Source organism: Xylocopa sonorina, chromosome 5 (assembly GCF_050948175.1).
Source record: "Xylocopa sonorina isolate GNS202 chromosome 5, iyXylSono1_principal, whole genome shotgun sequence".
In the NCBI taxonomy this organism is placed as follows: Eukaryota; Metazoa; Arthropoda; class Insecta; order Hymenoptera; family Apidae; genus Xylocopa; species Xylocopa sonorina.
Window position 1 is genome coordinate 6,459,576 of NC_135197.1, and position 22,187 is coordinate 6,481,762.

Below are 22,187 nucleotides of genomic sequence, written 5' to 3' on the forward strand. Positions count from 1 at the left end.
TGTTATATTTTAATATATTATCTGTGTTTACATTTTGGAAAGCATAATTATCGGAGTTCAAGTTCTGTAGTTGCGTTAGGTATGATGTTTTACATAAACACTTACCAAGGCATTCTGAATTGCAGGAATCTTGTAGGTCCATCGCTGCTACTTCCGGATTCACTGCCTATTACTCTAATTTTTCTGTTCCTCACACCCGATACTACATCACTATCATGGATATATACGTTTCTGATCTATTCAAAATCAAATTCGTCTTAAAACTTTAAAACGAGTGGCAACATCGCGATACGTGTGCTTCCTACGATCGTCGAAGCTGTACTAACGCTGGATATGTATTCAACTCGGGGACTACAATCGTAGAGGACTTTTATCTTAATCCCTATTTTACGTCACAATGTCACTTTGCAGCCGAAAACAGAAACAGCCTAAGAGTTCTATCCTCGAACCAATGCTTCGCTTCTATCAACTAGAGATAATGAAATTCAGCATAAACAGAGATTGTCACCTCTCGCTCGAGTTGCCACGCGCGAACCATAAAAGAATAAAAAATATTGAAAATTGATTTAACAAGTTTACAGTATGAGTGCACAGTGTAAGTATATAATAAAATGTACAATGTAATCCTTGCAGGGGAGAGTTCAGGGTATAGAATGTATAATTTTATTTATTTCGCTGCATTTATTTCACCTCGTGTTATCTCCTTTTGTAATATACAATTGCAGTAAGAGTGCGTACAAGAAGTTCGAACGGAAACCTGGCACGTGCCAAGATTGTCTGAAAGCTACTACTATATCCTTCAGACCTCGAATGTTCGGCGGCCTTTAGCTTCTTACTTATCGACGTCATCCACCCCTTTTTTTTAATCTGCACAGCAGGAACGCGTCAAAGCTGCTAAATATACGACGGATGATCGAGAGCTTTTTCTCTGCAAAAGAAATCATACGGTGCCAACAGCGGTTCAACCTTTTACTCACCGTGATCAAGCGGTTAAAGAGTACCGTGCGTTTGTTTCTGTGCGAACGGGATGCCTGCGTGAGAGGGGATAGCGAACACTGCTATCGCTATAATAAACATTTATTCTCGATAATATAAAATTACATGTTTGCAATAACACGAGACACATATCATACAATATTTCACAACGGCAATTGTGCATCCGCGATACGATGACGGCTGCACGCGAGTGGTGTCGTCGAAAAACGAGGGCAACGGCGGCGGTGGTCGTCGTCGAGTCGCGGCGCAACTCTGCATCTTTCGCTTCGACGCGAAGTGAGGGGAAAAGAAAGAACACGAAACTCGAGCCTTGAAATAATCGCATCTCGTTAATGCAGCTACCGTTAAATGACTCTACTACCGTAACGATCAACTAGAATCTAAACGAGGTCTCGTAAAAGATAGAGGCATTATTCGATTCGATTGAAATCATCTATTAATTTGTAAGCATTTAGAGAAACAACAAAAAAAAAGAATAGAAAAATAGAGAAACAGGAGGACAGACATAAGTGTGGTAAAGAGGGACAGTAGAAGAAGCCGTCACACACATCAAAGGGATTTTCTCTCATAAATACCACGGGGTAGCTATATTACAAAAATATACATATGAATCGTTCGCCGATATTATGCTAAATCCACTCGAAATCGGCGCATTTTTCTCAACGATCAACAGAGACAACCGCCTTCGCGATTTCTCGTTCAATTAGATTTTCCCTATCATTATGCTAATTACATAAATACACGTTTATTTACACATCGCTCTCTCTCTCTCTCTTTCTCTCACTCTCTCTCGTTCTCTCTCTCCCTCTCTCGATACGTTCTACGGTTAGTTGATTGAAAAGAAATCCGCGTTACTTGAGAAATGTTGATTTCCTTGTTTAAATTAAAGCGCACGAACGTATACCTACGCGAAACGAACACATCCCGCGTCCACTTGCTTCTCGCTCGTACCCGTCCGTCAAAGTTTTATGTACAGATAAGAGGATAGTTCGCTGGTGTCGCGGTCGCGGATTACCTACTGGTAGCTAAAATGGTCAACTATAACTTATAAAATATAGCCGGATGATGCTATATTCAAGTTAGTCAGCGTGCTCCCATTAGCCACTGTCCCCTTTCGGTTTCACACGCAACTGAACTTGACACCTGAAACATTGCGATTTTTGTCTATAACATTTAAGCATCGAACAGCATCAAAGATTTATAATCCTCTGCGATTTTACGCGCACGTGTGATTCAGAGCGCAATCCACGTGAGTTTAATTTTATTTCGTACATTTGTGCGTTTATCAAAGATGGAAAATTGCTGGTGGAGTCACGTTTACCTAATTCTAATAACAGATATTAATAAGAAAAGTTAAATGTGCGTTACCGTCGTCACTGGAGTAGCAGTTATGGCAGTGAAGCTTTTGATTCCTAACGCGCACGTCTGTTCCCATTAATCCGTCACCGAGCCGCACGTGACACACGCAGCATTTGAAACACTCCATGTGATAGAACAGCCGCAGGCTTTCGATGATCATCGCTGCGCCCCGACCTAATTATCCAAAATTAGTTACCTCGGTTAACCAATCAAACACCTTGAAAGCTCGCAGAGAACCGTACACGAATAGTACACGAAAGCATTTCATAGAAATTCACCTCAACTTGGTCTCATTTTCCATACCTAATTCATCTCCACAGTGCGAACATTTCTTCTTCCCACTGACGCTTAACATTTTCTCCTGATTCTCAGCGTTCATCGGGGGTGGTGGCTGGGGTTTCTGCGGCTGCATAACATGTTGCTGCGGTTGGTGTTGCAACGCAGAGAGATGTTCCTGACTCGTGCTGTGCTCCAATCTGAAGAGAATTTAAAGCGTGTCAAACGAATGATGACCGAAAAGTTAGTAGAAAAGTTATTACAAACCTCCTTCTCGGCGGAAGCGGCTTCTCCTGCGCCCTGTTCTGCACTCTTTGCGTAAGAGTCTGTATGATGGAATCAGGCAACGGTTTACTGTCCGTCCTCGTTGGTGCCATCGTGTAAGGCACCGAGGTTCCTGTTACGTGCATTTGAGATTTCCGCGCTGGTGACCGCTGATTCTTTTCGCTAATCCTCCTCTGCTCCGCTTCCTGCGCGCGACATCGTAACATCAGATAAACGCGTCACTCTCTCCTATCTCACCACGAGCATTCTGGCTCGAGATACTCACTTGAATGAGCCAGTGTTGATAGTTCAGATCGTGAGCGCCTCGTGGCACGTCGCTCTTCCTTCGTTGGACCCATTGGTCGCTCTGAACGATTCGTGGCCGAGGTACTGCGCTAAGCGCCTGCAACGTTTGCCTGCTCATCTGTTGTCCAGCGTGGCTCGACAGCGTCGTAACCGATGCACTGTGCCGAAGAGTCGCGTCCACTTGCTGAGGAATCGAGTCCGCCGAGGGGATCCTGCTGCTCCTGTTCATATTACGAGGTCATCACACGCTCGAAACAGTTAGAATATTGGTACGATTTCAGCTGATCAAATATTACGAACGATCGGAGTGCAATCGACGACTGCACACGATCGGATCGGCGAGAACGTTACGTCAGACGCAACAAAGCGGAAAGTTTCAGCAGGAAATTAAGCGACACAATTAGCAGCTCTATATTCTACCTCTAATTTACATTTCCTGTCGGTTGGTATCTGTTTGAACGGTGACATAACAATGTCCTGTTGCAGTTCGCCGAGCTGCATTGGATTGCACCTTCCCTTACGTAACACTCCGCTTAATGAATTTAACAGAGCCTATCCGTGTATCTTTCCTTCGTACTTTGATACAGTTCTTTTTAGATGCGAGAAGATGTTTACCTTATCGTAACGTCTCTTTGCCTCTGCTCGATTAAACGCAACGGTTTAGCTGGTGGTATAGGGGGCGGCGGAGGCCTTCTTCTTTGCACGTCCTGAAGCTGAAGATTCGGCATCGACGACCTGTAATTCATCGGTGGTTGACTCTTGAACTGTTGAATGGTGTTCGCGGAGGTGTGCGCAACGTCTTGCAAGGATTTCCATTGTTCCTGCAATTGTTCTGCCATTTTCAGCTGCTTTTGTTCGCGATACGCCAGATTGTTCCGTTGGCGTTTCAGCTCTTCCTGTTCCAGCTGCAGCAGTTCTCTCTCCACTTTCAAGACTTCCTGCTCGAAGAAGGGAGAACAGAAATTAGTCGCAATCAGTCACGCGCGTGTATCACATTCGTTTGATCGATCTGAACTATTCTTTACAAAACGTGTACGTAGTCGAATCAGGTTGATTTTTATTTAATCCTCGATCAAGCTCGGCGAATGGAATTTATATATTTCCGTGAGTTCGCCTCGTTTTTGTTACAAGCAAGCGACGAAAGAAAATGGCAAAAGTTACGAAAGGTACTGTGTCCCTTACCCCGGAAGCAAACTCGTCTTCTTCGTCGATCATACCAGCACCAACCAATGACGTGTTCTGTGAATAATTATCAACGGTACACCTGTTAGCGTATACGGTGCGATATACTTAATTTACAGCATGCTATTACTTTAGGAGGTTCTCTCTATTTCTCTCACGCACACTCGTTAGTCTTTGTCTCAGTCGTGTCTTTTATATCCTCTTCAAAAAAATGATCGATATATGTATATATATATAAATCAATGGATAACGATTAAGATATAAAACAACCGAGATCGGAATCGATTCTCCGATAGAGACGCGACATCTCACTCGACAGCGTTCCAAAGCACCCGCACCCACGTAACAAAACCCAAAACACAAAGGAGGAGGGGTAGAAAATTGCAAGAACCATACCTCTTGCTCGCGAATTTGATTTTCCATAGCCCTGATCCGTTTCTCTTCGAGGCGGCGGGCATCGGCCACAATCTCCTCCTCGATCTCTTTTTGGATCCTCAGCTGTTCCGCCTGCGCCCTCAGCTCCTCCTCCTGCCTTTTCTCTTCGGCGCGTTTCGCCTCCGCCTCGGCACGCGCCGCCGCCTCCTGCTGCCTCGCTGTCTCCTCCTGCTGTTTCCGCAGCGTCTCCTCCTGCTTGCGTATATTGTCCTCGTTCTTCCGCAACGTCTCCTCTTGCCTGCGCAGGGCCACTTCCTGGGCGCGTTCCCGCTCCAGCTGCATCTTCTCCTCCTCGAGCTCGCGCAGCTTGTGCGCCAATTTCTCGCCCAAGTCACTGTGCCGTCATGAATTTCTCGATTACTCGACTTAAACGGCGCCCAGCCGCCTCCGCGCGATCTTTTCCTACCCGTGCAGAGATTTAGAGACGCGTCCGAACGAGAGAGCGGCGATAGCGATAGCGACAGTCAAGCGATAGGAGAGGACCATCAATGTATAAAGTAGAGGTTGTTCACTTTATTCATCACCGTATATTTTTTTTCTTACATTTGATCCCGAGTTACACAATATTCATCGTAGTTGCATTTATGTACATACATAACAGACGCTTAGAAATATTTTTGGCTCGTCGTGGCGGTCATCGAAGACACCCGTCCCGTGGGGCTTCTTTTCCTCGTATCTTTAGAATCGCAAGGGAATTGCAGTCCATCGTTGCGAGGCAAGAGCTCCCGATGAACGACAGCAAATAAATAATCAACGCGCGGAGCGCAACACCGCGTGCGGAAACTGATATCTTCGACCACCGCAGGCATGCTTCCGACGATAAAGAATTAATACAAGAATCATCGTGCAAACATCTACCAGAGACGTTAAAAAAAAAAAAGAGTACCTCAAGCAACTTGTTACTTCAGTGAATACTCGAAGAAAACGGAAACATAGGAGTGGCCTCCTACAGCCAGAGAAAGCCGGCGAAATTCAGAAAAACCTGTATGTGACATTCACCGAAACCGGAAGAAAACGCTCGGAAAAAAGAAAAAAAGGGAAGAGAAAAAAAAATGTACATTTCGTCCAGAGCCGTAGAAAAGCTATGTGTATCGAGCCTAGTCGATAGAGAGAGAGTTTACCCTCCTGACACCCCTTCCGTCCAACGTCATAGAAATTGCCGCGAAATATTCCTACCTGTTCATCTCACGATTGTTGCCGTACCGCCACTGCTCCTCTTTCTCGAGTACCTCGATGATCTCCCTTTCTTTCTTCGTGATCTCGTCCTCCTCGGAGGAGGTGACGCTGGCGCCGAACGGCTCGCTGCTTTGACGACTGTGCTGGGACATGTCCGGGCTGACTGGTTGCTTCGTCCAATCTTCAGCGTGGCCCAATTCGACGCCAGAATCCCTCTCGTGGCTGGAGTCCTGCTCGTAGTTGCTGTCAGTGTCGTACGAGCGGCGATGAAGTTGCTCGATGCGCCTCTCCTCGGCTAGGATCGCCGCCATGTCCGGTGGCTTGGTCAGGGTCAACTCGCGCTCTAATTCGTCGTCGTTTACCTGCAAATTGAAGCGATCTTCTCGAGTGGTTCGCTAAGATGACAGCTGGGCGATTACAAAGTGTGAATGGCTAAAAATTTCTCAAATTCGATATCAGATAAAAGTGTAGCGTCAGAGCAGTGGTCGAAACAATTCGCATCGCTGACGTATCGCGGTCAACGAACGAGCACGCGAATCTCATCTGGCTAGACTGACACGCATAATCGCGATTGTCCGTTACGTAAATTCATTCACGCGCTTCAATTAAATATCGTTAAACGATGTTACGCCAGCGATACGATCTTCTGGAACGATGAATGCGGGTGCGCCAATGGCCGCGGAGCACACCAGGCTTCCGGAAACAAGTGAAAGCCGTCGAGGGAGGCGAAGAGCGCCGTGGGAAGAAACGAAAGTGCGGTCGAGACGGTGTCAGCGACGTGTTCGCGGAGGAAATTTTGAGCCGCGGCACGCACTTTTTCGTACTGAATATTTCAATACGTCAAACGCGGTGAAAACGATGAACGATTTAGGAATACATGCTAGAGATCACGTTCGCGTACCCCTTCGATCCCGAGGAAATCAGAGCGCCTCGTGCGTAACTCTTTCTTTATTCTGCGGGTGGAGTTCAACCTCTTCAGAGGTTCCACGGGCAGATTCTCCTCGTCGCTAACGTCCACTGGTGGCGGCGGTGGTTTCTCCTTGGGAGGTTCCACGCTGGTCGGTGGCCCCAGCGGAAACGTCAACCCCGCGACTATTTCCTCGTCGCTGGATAAAGTCAGCGGCATGATCTGCAAACGAAGAATTCTGTTAGTGACACTAAACTAACGATAGCGATAATCAGATACTGGTAACTAAAAATCCACAGCTCGAAGATGGGCATTTCGTTGCAAAGTAACAAACTATCGTTAAAAAAAAAGAAAGAAAAAGAAAGCTATCATCGACTTCGCTATAATCCCACGAAACAATACCACCCACTTGCGGAGTAGAAAAAAGGAATTGATGCCAAACTAGTCGCGGAATAAAGGACCATTCTATGCAAATTCTGAGCCCCGTCCATCTCTCGATCCTCGTCCCGGTCCGCGTCCCCGAAACGGGGGTAGGTAACAAGCCGAGCGTATCGTTACCTGCGTCGAGATGGGCGATACGGGGCTGAGCAGGCTCATCGTGTCCATCGTTGCGGTTTCCTGTTTGCCAAGGGTCAAGGTCGTCGGTCTTTCAGGCGCAGGGACGTTCGCCGGCTTCGTCTGAGGTGCGTCGTGCACGTCGATCGACTCCTCGATCGGGATGCGCGTCGGCTGCTCGTACTGCTCGATCTTCCCGTACATCGACGCTTCCTTTTCCTCGTGCTCTTCGCGTTCGACTGCCGGCCCCGGCTGGCAAATCGCCGCTGTCTCAGCGTCGTCCGCTTTCTCGATAACGATCGGTTCCTGAGGAGACGCCGGTCTGCGTTATTGGCATTGCCCCACGGAACTGGGCTTGCGGCTAGCACCGCCACGAATTTTGCAACGCCACATTCTATGCAAATCGACACCGACGTGCTTCGTCCGCGTGCCAGCGTTTCTCAAGCTAATTTCAGGGCCGGCTCTAACCGGATGCCAACCCTTCGTCGATTCGTGTCCAACTCTTGATACAAGATCGAGCACTGGACGCGAGATACGACTAATCTTTTCCAGAAACAATTGTCTGACGTTTGTTAAACTCGAATGTACTTCAATGGTGTGCGTACGTGTGGAGGCTTGAGAAACTCTGGATTTCGAGCAACAACCGGAGAAGCAACAGCGGTCTCGGATGCGAAATTATTTTGCATTCTACGGGTCTCGTTTTCTTGCTTGTCTATTATTTTTTCTATGTCCATCGTGTTTTTATATAGTAACGCAAGGCTCATGCATGCTTATCGTGAAGTTTTTCGTCGAATTCATGCTAATACGAACGTACGAAACGAGCACGCGAAACGATGATTTAAGACAGAGATTTCTACAATTTCCAAATTTGTTATACGATTATCTGTAAATAATTCAATAAAACAAGCACATGCGAAGAAGATAAATTCAAGATGAACGATATGTTGTTAAAGAAGAGGTATATCATCGATGTGTCGTCGATGACTATTGTTAGTTGAACGTTTCTAGTAATAAAATGCATGCGCCAATGAATAATAAGCACTTAAGCACCATGCAGTTTACCGTTTTTCTCAATTTTACAATTAGTGCAATTGTGATGTCATATACTGTCGTCGATTAACGAAGTTGGAGCAAACAAAGGCAAGACCTTTCGGCTATAACGATAACTTTTATCATAATCTGTATGTACAAAGTAAATATGTGACTGAATTCGTGGTTTCCACCAACTGTTTAATGTAAAACGTCGTAACCATTTATCACTCGATAACAAAAGTGACATTTAAGCTGTTGATGAAGATCTTTCTTGGGAAAAATTTAACTACAAGATAAAAAGAAACTGGTACCGTCCTGACTGCTTTCCCTCGATAATTCTACAAGTAGTTATCAATTTTATATGTGACGATTGTTTTTGTTTAGATATTACATATCGAAGATAAAATCAATTATTAAAAATATGAAGAAAAAAATATAGCTTTAGAAGGCTGCAATAGCTCGCGTCAATTCCACAGATGTTGCAGGGGAATCATTCGCAGACGGAGTAAATAAAGCTATAAAACGATCGATATCACTTTGGTAATTGATTTTTTCCTGGCCAACGTCTGAAAACAAGGCAAAGGTTAAAAAAATCGTCAGTATGGTACTCTCTGAAACGAATGCTGCGATAAAGGGAACGTTATCGCGAGACTTCTACCAATTTATAACTAAAATGTTTCTATTTGTAGCGGTGTCAGCGATATAATTATTTCCAAGTGTAAATCGCTTATCAATCGAAGAAGAGACCGTGTAAAAATAACTGGAAAAATTCGATACACCCTGGTCATTCGATTGCTTCCCGGGTGACTTGGTAACGACCTAAAAGTTTATCGTCTTCACCAAAACGAGGACGACGGAGCTTTTAAAGAAAATTACATCAGAACGTGGAAAGTTTTGTGCATTCTAACGGACTGTGGTGCAACAGATACCGTAACCGTGGCACTCGCTAAAATGTCGTCGCGAAAAGAAGAAACAAGGATCGCGCGTCGCTGCGAGGACCGTTGGTCGACGCGATACTACGGGGACTGATAAAATCGTTCAAGCTGGAGCCATGCATGGTCTCGTGTCGGAAGCAAATACCAAAACTAGCGATAAGCGGGATAACTACTTAAATGATAGAACCAGTCGTGAGGGGAAGACACATATTCGTGGAGTTTATCGCTAGCTCGAGCATCGAAAGCGCCGTCTTACCTCTTTAGAGTAGCGGGGAGCGAAAAATTAGGACACACCGGCTTGAAATTGCTCGACGATGACTGTTGACGCAGCTACGACAAACAAGCTGCTCGAAGGTGGAGCGGAATTCTACGATAGAAACTTCCCTCCTCGGAAAGACGAACAAATAAGAACTAAGAAAAATCCGTCAAGCAAATTGAACAAAATAATCTTACGTTGCGAAGAAAAGGAACTTCGATTCTCGAAGGAATCTCGATATTAATGGCGTTACTGGTTAATAATCGGAAAATTACTCAGGGGGTCAAGCTGGGGAGATTTGGTCAACAAAAAAACTTTCTCAAGGATCAAAAAAAAAGGAAAAAAAAAAAAGTAAAACTTGATTTCACCAGATGAAACGCCACACGGTTCTTACCTCCTTCGGTGCACCGACCGTGTCTGCAAAGAGACGAATGCGACGACTCGAGATTAATGGGACGATTAATTGTGACAATTCAGGACACTTTTATCGTGGCACGGGTCAGATACGAGCGCCTTTCGTAACAATTGCATAAAGGTCGCTCTGACCGACCTCCGATCCGCGGTTCACGAGAACGACACTTTGGACGCGGTCGTCACTGGATTACAACTGCACCGCTGAAGCTCGAATCGTTGCTTGTCGATGATACACGTATCGCACAGACGATAAGGGGATTTTCGATTTACGATCTCGTACGTCACCGATCGATACAAAGGTTTACGCGCGTTCTTTCGTTCAGACTCGATCGAAACTCCCGTCGAAGTAAACGAAGACTGGGCGGGGTGTGGAGGGTTCGTTTCGTGGACAAATCAAGCGGAAGACAGTCTGAAAATTTATACTGTTTCCCCTTTATTTGCGATTCAGACGTTTCTCAGCAGAATTTCCATCTTTCACTGCGAACAATTCGGGGCGACGAAGACAATGGTAAAAGTGGTCGACGTGTTAGTCTTAAATTCGATATTCGATTTTTCGGTTGTGCATCGTTTTCAGTAACGTTAAAGGCATTCGATAATTGGTTATCGGTGTCACGCGTTCGTTGAATTGAAATCGGGGCTTTTCGAAGCAAAAGTGAACCTCTGGAAACCACGAGAGTCATCAATTCGAATACGACTTTTCGTTTCATTCGTGCTTCAAAATCCCTTCCTCGGGGTGATCTCGATGCTGCTCGCGGTCACGATGGAAACACGACACGACAAACTTCTCTGCCTACTCGATTTTATATTCCATTAACCGCATACGCCTTGTACCAAGCGCTACAATCGATCGTCACTCGCTAGCGAGCGTCAAGCGTCGACAAGTCGCGTTCAGGTGGATTACAAGTTAATCTAGAACGAAGTCTTACGCTCCAAGTATCTGCTCTAAAGAAGGCTGGTACCCGTGGCCTTTTCTGGACATCGTTCAAGTGTCTCCTCGAACGTTTCCTATCAAAATACATCGCGATTTCTTGCGTCAGGCAGTGATCGATCGCAATAGGCATCGGTGATTAAATCCAAAATGTAATTCCCTGCTCGATTAGGCCACTACGTTCCCGCGGTTCGCCGTGGTCAACGGCGTTCTTACAAACTGGTAACATCGTTCACTTCCCAGCTCTGTCGCGTGTTTCCGGCTACCTGAACTAATTCTACTCGATACTCGGGGGTAGGGGGGCGGGGGTTGATTATCATGTACGTTTTGCTCCTGCATCGTCTATTTACATCGTTAGCTACAGTCTCGCGCCTTCGTTTCCAGCAGAGATTTGTTGCGTAAATGGCGGATAATAAATACGTGTGGAAGCGATAGGCGAAAGACGGGTTACATTATCCGGGTGTCCAAAGTGGCAGGATTCAGTTTCCTGATTCCGATAGATTCGAGACGCGACGGTTATCTGCCAGGATCGAGTCGATTTAAAGACGCGTTCGTTTGCGAGCGATTTGATCGTACGAGAGGAGGAGACCGATGGTTATCGTAAAAAATCGATCGAGGCACGATAGAATGGAATATTGCTGCGATAGATAAGCTCGTGAGAGAAACGCGTTCCTCGCGTTCGACTGCTTTCGCAAGTAAGAAACTCCCGTTTACTCCGTTTGAAACTCTGCATGATCCCGGGATCGGTACGACGCCGAGATCGTTCACAGAGCGATCGAGTAGCAGTTCCCGCCGCTTGGACGCCCGGCTCTAAAGCCCATTCTTTATGTACAAGATCTAAATGGAAGTTAGACGAAGCCAGGTCTAACACGATAGGGGGCGAGAGACAATGTTGCTACGCGAGGATAGCCAAAGAGACGAACGATCCCCCTCGCTAGAACCCCTTAAGACTTTCTCGAAGGGCTGCTAGATTGCTGATCGATCCTAACCTCGGTCGCTGAGCTCTGCTTCTCATTGACGCGATCCACGGTGATGAATGGCGTCACTGGAGGCGTCGTAGGTGTCTTGCCCTGAGGTACCACCACCTTTTCGCAAATTTCCACCACCGTTCGGCGTCTCTCCGCAGGCAGCGCCTCTTCGCCCGCCGTCGCCTGCTGTTTTGTGCTGGACGTGGACGAGGAGGGGTGTTTCGCGCTCGAGGATGCCAGAGGCGGCTGCTCCAGGCTCGAGGATGGCGATACGGGGATATTTGAGCTAGACGTGACACTGGAACCGACGGGGATCGGTATTTCGGACGCTTTCGGGAATTGCGGGGACGACAATTGAACGGTCGGACTTTTAACGCTCGGCGTTCTCGTTTTCAGCGACGCGGTTTTTGGGGTGGATGGCGAGGTAGGCGGACTCGTGGAGGAGGTAGAGTCGGTCGGAGACGATTTCGCACCTATTGTCTTTCTAGGAAGAGGGGTTGGGATCTTGGATGCCGCGCGTGGGGACGTGACTGGCGTGGTTTTGGGAACATCTTTCGCGGTAGCGTTCGATGGTGAGGTAGCGTTGGACTCTAATTGAAGACTGGTTGGAACGACGGCCACCCTGGCGGGTGACAACGGACAACCGTCGAGGACAGCGGAGTCTGATGGCGTTGGGGAGGAGCTCGTTACTTTGACAGTGTCGTCTGTCGAGACGCTCTGGCCGTTTTCGTCGGCAACGAATTTTGAGGCCTGCTCGTCCGCGAAGACTTTCGAGCCGGACGCGTTGGGGTTCGATTCCTTAGCAGGCAAAGAGTCCGCGTTGGCCTCGACGTGCTCTCTGGAGGCAGGTGACTTTGGTTTTGGGATCGTTTCGGGAGGTGATCGCCGCGGAGGTACTTTGGGACTTTGATAAACGATCGGGCGACTCGTGGCGGGAGAGGAACGAAGTGTGCTAGAGTTAGTAACCTCTATGTGTGCCTGCGATTGTGATTTGTTAGTCGACAGTTCCCCAGAAGTGTCAGCAGTACCCTAGAGAACCAAAGAGTTATTGGATAGATCGTACTACCTGCCGTCCCGTAACCAAACAACAAGAATAGGTTATGACTCGAGATGCCGGCTCGATTAGAGATACGAGTACGAAGCGCAGCGGCAAAGTAACATCTCGTCAAAGCTACTGGCAGTTGTCGCATAAAGATCTCAAAATCCATCCACGTCGATAGAAAATTCGCGAAACGCGAGTGTTACTTGACCATTGCCCTTCGCAAACTAAACCGCCCCGATCTGCTTAAATCTCAACGCACAGTCAAATTACTCGTAAGTAGAAAAAAGTTACCCGCGAACGTCAAACAATTCAACCGATACCCCATTCAATAAATTCACTTTTACATACGTCAGCCAATTATGATATAACGACAACTAAAAAACTAGATGTATACCCAGTAGAGAAACTTCCATGCAACACCGTCGTAACCCCTTACCTTCTTTGCTACTACTGCTACCGGTTGGCTGGCAGAAGTCGTCGAGGTCTCGTTCACGGACACGACGTTACCCTCTTCGACTGCGGGCTCGTTCTCCGCGTCGACGTCGCGCAGCTCCTCTGGCTTCTCCTCGATCACCTCCTGCCTCTCGATGATCGTGCTAGCGTGCACGATGTCCTCGTCCACCGGTTCGTCGGCTTGGCTGACCGAGCAGCTGACGTCCGCCGTGTGGATGCCCGAATCCTCGCGATCGGTATCGTTCAGCAACTCAGCGGACGACGAGGAGGCCGGATAACGTCTACCGTAGTCGAGCTCCTCCAAGCTTTGCACACGCTCGAAGGTGTCCGGGCCGCTGGAGGCGTCCGCGTCCAAAGAGTCGAGGCTCCTGTGGAAGGCGGCCCTAGGCACGCGGTACTCCGAGTCAGGCGACGAGCTCCTCTCGCTGGGAGTCGACGTGTCGATTCGATTCTCTTGATCACGGAAGCACAACGAGTGCTTGCCCACGGTGGGCCTCTTCTCCGCGGATTCCTTGCTCCTGGTGGCGTCCAGAGCGGTCAAGCGATCTTTTATCGTTCTGGCGGACAACTCGCCGTTGTGCCGGGACTCGTGAGCGGTACCAGGTACCGAGGACTCGTCGCTGCTGCTGTACTTCTCCAACGTGGACAGCCTCTCGCGCAACGGTCTGACCGTCTCCAATTCGTCGTTGTTCAACTTGCGATGCGAGGCGCTCTTGGTCTCTCGTTCCGAAGCCTGCTTCTCCAGATGAGACAATCTCTCGCGGATCGAGCTCATGTCGCCGGACAGTCTGTTCAACGCCTTGTTGCTCGCCTTCTCGGTGTTCTCCGCCTCGTACTTCTGTTTCTCCAGGTTCGACAGCCGCTCCTTGATCGACTTCGTCCCGGTGAAGTCGCCGGAGAGCCTGTTCGTCTTGCTCTCCCGTTGCTCCTTCTGCGACGCTTTCTCGAATATCTCTCGCCTCTTCAGGATGTCGACCTTCACTATCGGTATAGTGGACTTGGCCTCGTCGTTCAGGCTCGTCTTCGAGCCGTTCGTCGATGACTTGGCACTGTCGAGCTTCGCGTCCAACCCGACCAACGATCGCCTCGGTATGTTCTGCGACACCCGCGACACGTAGCCGCGGATCGCACCCTCGTACGTGTACTCTTCCGGCTCCGGGGAGCTGGTCGTCGCCGTAGTCGCGGAATCGTACTCCTGATTGTTGTTGTGACTGTGGTTGCTGTGGAACCCGTTCCCGAACGGTTTCTTCGTCGTCGTAGTCGTTATCGCCGTAGTGGTCGCCGACGATGTCGTGATGTCGTTCCCCATCACGCTCTCGCTTGGCACGTTGTCCACGTCCGAGTGATTCTTCTCGATTTCGCTGTCTCTGTCGCTCTGAAATGGTTTCGTCAGTTTCTGCTTTTTTCTAAGGTATCGATGGCAAGCGTTCGTTTAATTCATTTTTGCTGGACGTTTATAAATTTGATAACAAAAACCAAGAAGGCGTTTAAAACGTTAACCTACTTAGGAACAGAGTATATATATGTATATGTATATATATATATATATACATGTCTGTACGTTTATAGATACGAACGAGCGACAGACGATGTTGCTGCTTGAACAATGTTGACACAGATATTAATCTTACCAAGACACTGTGTGTGTCGTCATGTGTGTCGCCGCTGACCGAGCTCTTTCCGCTGCTGGTGCCTATACCAAGGTCGCTCAGGTCGTTGGCATCCTCCTCGTGGTACATGGCCAGGCTGATGCTCAGTTTCCGACCCCTATTGCCCCTCTCTTCCATCATTTCCGAGAAGGTCTTGCTTCGACGACGCTGCCGATCGTGTTCCTCCAGCTCGAGTTTCTTCACCTCGACCACCCGCTCGATGATGTGCTCCTGACGCTTCCTCCGACTGCTCTTCCAGTTGTCCAGATTCTGGATACGTAAGAAGACCGGCGTGTAATCGACTTACCGACTGCCCTCTCGCTGGTTCCACGTTAAAACGAACCAAGATCTTGGGGATGATCTTACCGATTGCCAATCTTCGGGGTCATCGCGGACTTCTTGCTTTATTTTCTTCACTTCCTGAACCTTTTGCAGCTGCTCCTGAGCTGTACGGTACAAAGAGCAGGGACCAACTTTGACGAATTGAAGAGGGTTGGTCGCTTGTTTTGGAGGCGTTTTCAGGGTCGTCTTTAATTTTGGCGGCTCGTGTGTGATCTGAAACAGTTAATCGATTGCGTGCTACACGTGTCGTTCTACATATGCCCAACGTTTCTTTCTAGATGAGAATTATCGAAAGAACGCATTTTTCACGAGAGCGATACTACTTTTCGGATCGATAGACACGCCTGAAGTGAGGTTGTCGTGAAATTCCTTCGAACAAGAGGGCGCGGCTCTAATGCCTTGGAGGATATTATCAAAACGAACCTTGTTTGTTAAAGTTCTAGTTCGAATCGTTTTGAAAATTGAACTGAAACTTTTGTCTGTAAAATAAGAATAAGAATACACGGGATGAAATTGAAAAAATCATTAATCAGTTCCTAGTTTGACGTCGATAACCGAGCGAAAACAATTGTTACGGCATCGCGGGCAAACCGGAAGCGGAATCACGCTTCTACGGTACTAAGGCTTTTCAATAGCGAACATCGTCGCGAATCGCTGCGCGGTAGTTAGAGACGATTGTCAAGCGTGCTCTCGGAAAATTGCGTCCCATTGTACTCTTCTAACTCTTTTGTACCGTGAAATTCCCAATGGAAGCGTCGTACCAGTGACGTCGCTTTAATTAGCCGCGTTCAACTCACAAACTTCGTTTCGCAATCCATTTATCGTTATCTCCAATTGTACTGCTCCGTTCTAATTATCTTACATTTAAATATAATACCTATCCTCGAGATAACCAAGATGCTTTTCACAGAAACGGTGTTTGTCTTCGCAGTCTCGAAGGAGCATTGTTTATGAATAACGTTCTGAATAAAAACGATGCACGAAAGAAAACGTGAACCATATAAAAACGAAGAATTATGCCAGACAGGATACGAACACATTAAAAAGCACCGTTCGATCATACAAACGTTCCTCCAGCAAGGACGCTTGAATGGTACCATTCATCTACCATCTTGTTACGCCCTAAATGTACAACTTCCTACACGCTTTCAAGCTCGAGACGCCTCGCTGCCTCCCATTTACGCTTTCGTCGCGAAAATGGAGCAGCGTTTCCAAAGGCGTTCGTCTCTCGCCACTTAGAAACACCCTCTCGAACGTCTCGCCGCGGAAACCGACGCGCGTTTCAGAAAGGACACTCACCATCCTCTCGTTTCGCCGCTCCGTGGCGGCGGTCTGCGAGGCAGGCATCCTTCGTTCCTTCCTCCTTCTCTCTCTTCCTCAAGGGTGCTCCTCCTCTTCAGTGTAGCACGACTGGTCGCGCGGTCGGGCCCATCCTACGCCTCGTCCCTGGAACCGATCGATAGGAAATCTTATTAACTGACGAGCTAACGGGAAACGAGACGTCCTCGCGGTCGCTCGGCTCTGCGCTCGTCCCGCGTCGAGCCGCGGAACGACGGCGACGCGAACGCGAGTCTCTCAATGCTATCTGATGTTCGCGAATGGAGCTGTTCGCTGGGCGAACCTCGACATTGTCGGGGTGTAAAATCGATACGGGAGTGGGAATCGGTGGTCGGAGATGGGCCACGTGTTTGCAATTTCGTGCTTTACCCGTGGACTCGACCTTTCGTGGATGGAAGTCTCGATGGAAACACCTCTCGCCTTCTGTTTTGTATTTTTAATCGAAGTGGATGCTCGTTAGTCATTAGTGCGTAAGAGTAACGTAGCATAGTAATTTGCGCGGAGAATAGTTTGAATGCGAGACATGAATATTGTAACAGTGGTACAGGGGTAGTAGTGGATGAATAATGTATAAGTACCTGAATAGTACATAAACCATGAGTTAACTAGTTTTCTAACAGCTTTTGTTCCCAGAAAAGTATAAGGTATTGACGTTAATAATGAGAAAACTGTAAATTAAGAAAATTATCCCGTTCGAAGAGTGGAGGCATACTGCGTTCGATCGAGAAACCGTTTTTTCCTTTTTTTTTTAACATCCTTTCGAGACTCACGAGTCAAAATTGAAAGGAACCGGATAGGACGAGGGGAAGAAATTTCTTGAAGAGGGACGCGACAAAGGAAGCAATTAGTCGCGAAGAAAAACCGAGCAATTGCAGGCTGGGGACAAAACTGGGAAGAGGGAAAATATCGAAGGCTGTGAACAATGGAAATTGAAAGAAGTCTCTTTACAATAGGGGAAAGGCTTGGCACAAAAGCAACCCTGTACAATGAACGGACGCACCAGGCCAGATAATGAAGGACCCTCGCAAAAATAAAAGGACGACAGCGTCTCGCCGTAAACTCTACATCGATACAAAAATTGATAAATCGAGTATTAATTGCCGACGTCGTTAACCGTACTCGAGGCTACATTAAATATTTGCCGTTCGATCAATCATGCAACGGCGAAATTAACGGGAACAAAAAAATTCGATATCATAAAATTCATTGCAACACATTGAAAATGAGTACCCTCGAGTTCGCTTCGAGATAACACGAAGCCAGACGAAGATCGAAGCAAGGAAATGATACTCGTTATACCATTCTTATAGAAAAGCTGAAAAACCGGGTGCAAGGGGGAGAAAAACAGGAAAGACGCCGCGGAACTGGTTCAGATCCAATCGGCAGGCGTAAAACGATGTTAAAGATTCGCTGGATCGTGGAAAATCGAGCAACAGAAGAGGTTATTTTATCTGAACAGAGCGGAGAGCCGGCCTGAGAGCTATCGCTAATGAACTGATTAATTTATGACCTTTTTTGCCTGACGCAACATCGAAACGCCAATTAACAGGAATGATCGTGACAATTATTTTGTTACCGGCCAACACCGGTACCGTTCGAATCAAGTAAATCAAGGCTAATCTAGATGGGAGATCGAGCAATATGATCTACTAAAAGTAAGTCTGCTTGCGCTTTGTTGAAGTCGGAAAGACGGAAAGATCCTCTTAGGAACAGGTGTGTACTCTTTTAAACGATCCGTCCATCAATCTTTACGATAAGATGGAAATCTCGGTACATTTTAATCGCGCCCCTCTAATCGACCGCGATAAGAACAACAAAGTCTCTATAGCGGGGAAACTTCTTCGCGCGCCGATATATTTCTTCCGGTTCTCATTTCGTTAGACCCGAGCGTATCGTTCGACGAGCAAATATTATTGCAGCGCAGCTATGTTTGCGCGGGTGCATCCGTTGCAAACGTTCTATTTCGGACGGAAACCCGGCTCTCGCGATCAGCTGAAAGCATTTCAAGGCTGTTGATTTTTCGTGCCGCGCGAAAAGTCCCGGCTACCGTGGTTCCTTGAAACGGCTACGGCAAAATGGTCAGAAATGGCGAAAAGAAGGGGGACGGTTAATAAGAACAATTGCACCGGAATAAAGGGTCAATAGTTCGATAAATAAGAGTTTAATAAATAAATAGGACAAAAGCGTGAGAACGTTCGACACGCAGTCGAGACGAGGAAACCAGAAAGCGATTTACAAAAAGGTTAATCAAGTGACGATGATGAAATTGTATCGAGCAAGTCATTAAGGAAAGGTATTAAATAACGGTAACGCAATGTGTTCAACGTTTACATAATAATAATTAAACACACAATCGGGACACTATGCCTAAGTAATATTGATGGCGTGCAAAGCAGAGGAACACCTTTCTTACGTGCGCGCATTAGGGTCAGTCATTTATTAAAGGAAAGTGACTTTCAATCTCCTGATATGACAAATTGTGCCCGATGAAAAATTACAAAAACCCCTGATCAATACGTAATAACCAGGAAATTAAGGAAACTCACGGGATACAGCATGGATAATCGATAATAGGTTCCAGCCAGTGGCGTGTTAATCGTTGAGAACGGGAATATGCAAAATCATGTACATAGAATCGTGTGCGAGCTTGTTTATCCGCGTAGAGGAGTGGTCATTACGAGGGGCGTATATCGTGGGAACGAAACGACGCCAACACACCCTTAATTATTCCATTTCTTTGGAAACTGTACCAAGATGTGCACGTAAATCTCTCATCTTCCCAAAATCGTGTCCTACTTCGATCCCTCGAATGAACTAACGACTTTCGCGTCCCTTTTATAAAAAAACATTCCAAATCTCGTAATTACACGTAACTTCACTCGTAATTGTCTCTGGGGAATCTTCGTTTTCTATTCAAAGTGTAGGTAGAGGCACGACGTTATTGCAATGGACAGGCGAACTCGATCGCCTGACGATTCGCTCTTCACGATCCAATGCATCCAATTCGTTGAATGCATGGATGATTCCGTTGGCTCTGTAAAAGTTTCTCGGTATCGCGTAGCTACTGTACCATAAAATTCAATGTTAACAGGGAACGAATCCCTTTGTGCTCGACGATGAAAACGAGAGACAGCGGGGCACTGGGCAGAGCCCTGGCGATAAACAACCGGATGCGAGTACGGTCGTGTCTAGCCGCTCTTTGCTAAGGTCGAGGAAATTTACAAACAGGAAGAGGACGCTGAAAAATAGCCGGGAACTATGAAAATCTGATTTATCTTCTCGCGGATCGTTAGCGGACGTCGTAATCGTTGCGGGGGATATTCTTAAACGGAACAATGACTGAAGTTTATAGACGTTTACGCTCGCCAGGCTTTTACTTTCCGCGTGCTTCCTGCTTTTGATGGGAGTTACAGAGTGTTAATGAACGCACGGTTTATTTGATTATAGTAACCTGGCTTGTGTACGCTGAATCGTGTAGGCGTCTGTCAAAAAGGCATTCCCACCGGCTTCCCGTCAGATTAAAATTAGACGGCGACGCTTATTTTCATTCGATCGAATAATTGCTCCTACTTTAAATAACGCATCGACTCTATTTTTTGTCGAGAGAATTTATGCGTTCACCGAGCAGCGACTCGCGAGAAACGATCCGTGAACTGTATTTAAACGAATTACAAACACACATTTTCATCTAAAGCGGAGGATAGAAAGAGAGGCAGATGTACTCGAGCTTGCTTATCGTCGGTGTTTCTTCATCTTCCATCTCGATTCGAACAGATTTCACAGAAAAAGAAAAAGGACTACGGACGAATCATTCCGACGAACCACCGGAACGCGTTAAACCAGTTCACTCGAGAGATTCATTTTTCACAGCAGCACTGGGGACGAGCCGAGTAGAAACTTGGGTCGTGCCGCTGAATGATAGCGTTTGAAACTGACGGAATCGACGAGACGGCTCCGGGCACTACGATGCGGACACGCTCTACATCCTCCGATGTGACGGCACCGGGGGCAGAGTCGTGGAGGACGATCAAAGGCTGCGGGAATGTCGACGGAAATCGGGATGTATCGATCGCGGAAACGGGCACGCGTACGCCTTGATATCGTTGTAAATCTCGTCCGCGCACGGAGATGTAATCAACGCTAAAACCTTTCCGTGCAATCAGTCGAGTTAATCTCGCGCCAGTTCCACGGTGTTAATTGGCCGCGCTCGTTCTTTCAGTCGGCGCAATTTCCCGAAATTTATATTTCCTGCCTGTCGGATCCGGACCACTGTTGCATCGTGAACCGTTCAACACCTACGATTGCAGCGATTGATAAGCTTGGCTGATGAAAGAGGAGTACGCAGAGGCAGTTCGTCGGTTGTTACGAGTTTATACTTGAATTCGTTCGTTTACTTATTATTTCGTGCGATTAATGCGCACGCTGGATCGATCGTCTCGAACACACGCTGGTAGCAACTTTCACCCTGATGCAACGTTCTTAAAAATTAATCCCTGCAATCTCCTTGGCCTCTTTCGGATGACGAGCAATTTATTCTCTCGGCTCGGTGCACTTTTCACGATGCATCGATTAAAGGTAACCCATGGATTAAGCAGTTAACGTCCTTGGTGCCTCTTGCGAAAGGAAAGTTTGGTAAATCTTTCGAACATGAAGAAAAAAAAAAGAAATTCTGCTGAAAGAATAAAAATTCCTCGTGAAGCATCGATCGAAACGATGATATCGATACATATATCGAGACGCCCTATAACGCCAGGCGTCGCGTCCCCGTCTCGTGAAAGCCAGGCACGTTTGTTTCTTCTGGCAGGGCTGATCTGCATGTCAAAGAGGGGAGGGCTGCGGGCAGGCGCAGCATATTGACACGAGAGGCCTCAAGGAGGTCCAAGGCCGGTTTTACTTGCCTCCGAGGGATTCCTGAGGAGTGACTCGGCCGAGAACACGTTCTTCCGCGAGCGTACGCCCGGAATGCCAGGTACACGCCAACGTGCTCGTAAACGAGTCACGGAAAAGCGCGCCGCGACCGCTCGTATAACTGTGACCGTTCTTGCGACTTTTTCGCGACGGTCCCCGACGATCGTACGGAGCCTGACATCGGGTCAATGCAACTGTATATCTATCTACGGCCTGCGAACAAGACGCGGCCACGTGTAACACGTTTCTCCGTCGTTTCTTCGTCCTGTAATTGATTCCTCCAAATATTATTTCATCGTCATCAACCATGTCCGACGTGGACATACAAATATTCCAACGCCACTGGTAAAACTTTTCGAACGCTCAGCAGTACAGAAAAATAACAGCGGGAGAAGAATACCCACACGTGGCTCGCTAAACTCGTTAGAGAGCCGGTAAAGCCTGAATTACCTTGATCCCGATAGTC

At 47.3% G+C, this 22,187-nt stretch overlaps 1 protein-coding gene across 4 annotated transcripts in view; it reads right to left on the reverse strand.

Moving 5' to 3' along the window:
* Nucleotides 1–1,061: 1,061 nt before the first annotated feature.
* Nucleotides 1,062–22,187, reverse strand: part of Smash (smallish) — a 114,285-nt gene continuing 93,159 nt past the window's right edge. For 2 of the 4 annotated variants that reach the window (XM_076895232.1, XM_076895233.1), the window contains exons 2-17: nucleotides 16,775–16,921; nucleotides 15,500–15,688; nucleotides 15,116–15,403; nucleotides 13,468–14,859; nucleotides 12,011–13,018; nucleotides 7,460–7,762; nucleotides 6,896–7,123; nucleotides 5,995–6,356; nucleotides 4,780–5,152; nucleotides 4,384–4,440; nucleotides 3,817–4,139; nucleotides 3,182–3,422; nucleotides 2,899–3,101; nucleotides 2,659–2,831; nucleotides 2,365–2,529; nucleotides 1,062–2,139 (exon numbers count right to left, since the gene is read on the reverse strand). In XM_076895232.1, coding sequence (XP_076751347.1) covers nucleotides 2,117–2,139; nucleotides 2,365–2,529; nucleotides 2,659–2,831; nucleotides 2,899–3,101; nucleotides 3,182–3,422; nucleotides 3,817–4,139; nucleotides 4,384–4,440; nucleotides 4,780–5,152; nucleotides 5,995–6,356; nucleotides 6,896–7,123; nucleotides 7,460–7,762; nucleotides 12,011–13,018; nucleotides 13,468–14,859; nucleotides 15,116–15,403; nucleotides 15,500–15,688; nucleotides 16,775–16,822 — 5,376 coding nt within the window. In that variant the 5' untranslated portion in view covers nucleotides 16,823–16,921 and the 3' untranslated portion in view covers nucleotides 1,062–2,116. The remainder of the gene's footprint in view (nucleotides 2,140–2,364; nucleotides 2,530–2,658; nucleotides 2,832–2,898; nucleotides 3,102–3,181; nucleotides 3,423–3,816; nucleotides 4,140–4,383; nucleotides 4,441–4,779; nucleotides 5,153–5,994; nucleotides 6,357–6,895; nucleotides 7,124–7,459; nucleotides 7,763–12,010; nucleotides 13,019–13,467; nucleotides 14,860–15,115; nucleotides 15,404–15,499; nucleotides 15,689–16,774; nucleotides 16,922–22,187) is intronic. The other 2 variants (XM_076895234.1, XM_076895235.1) reach the window with 2 other exon arrangements.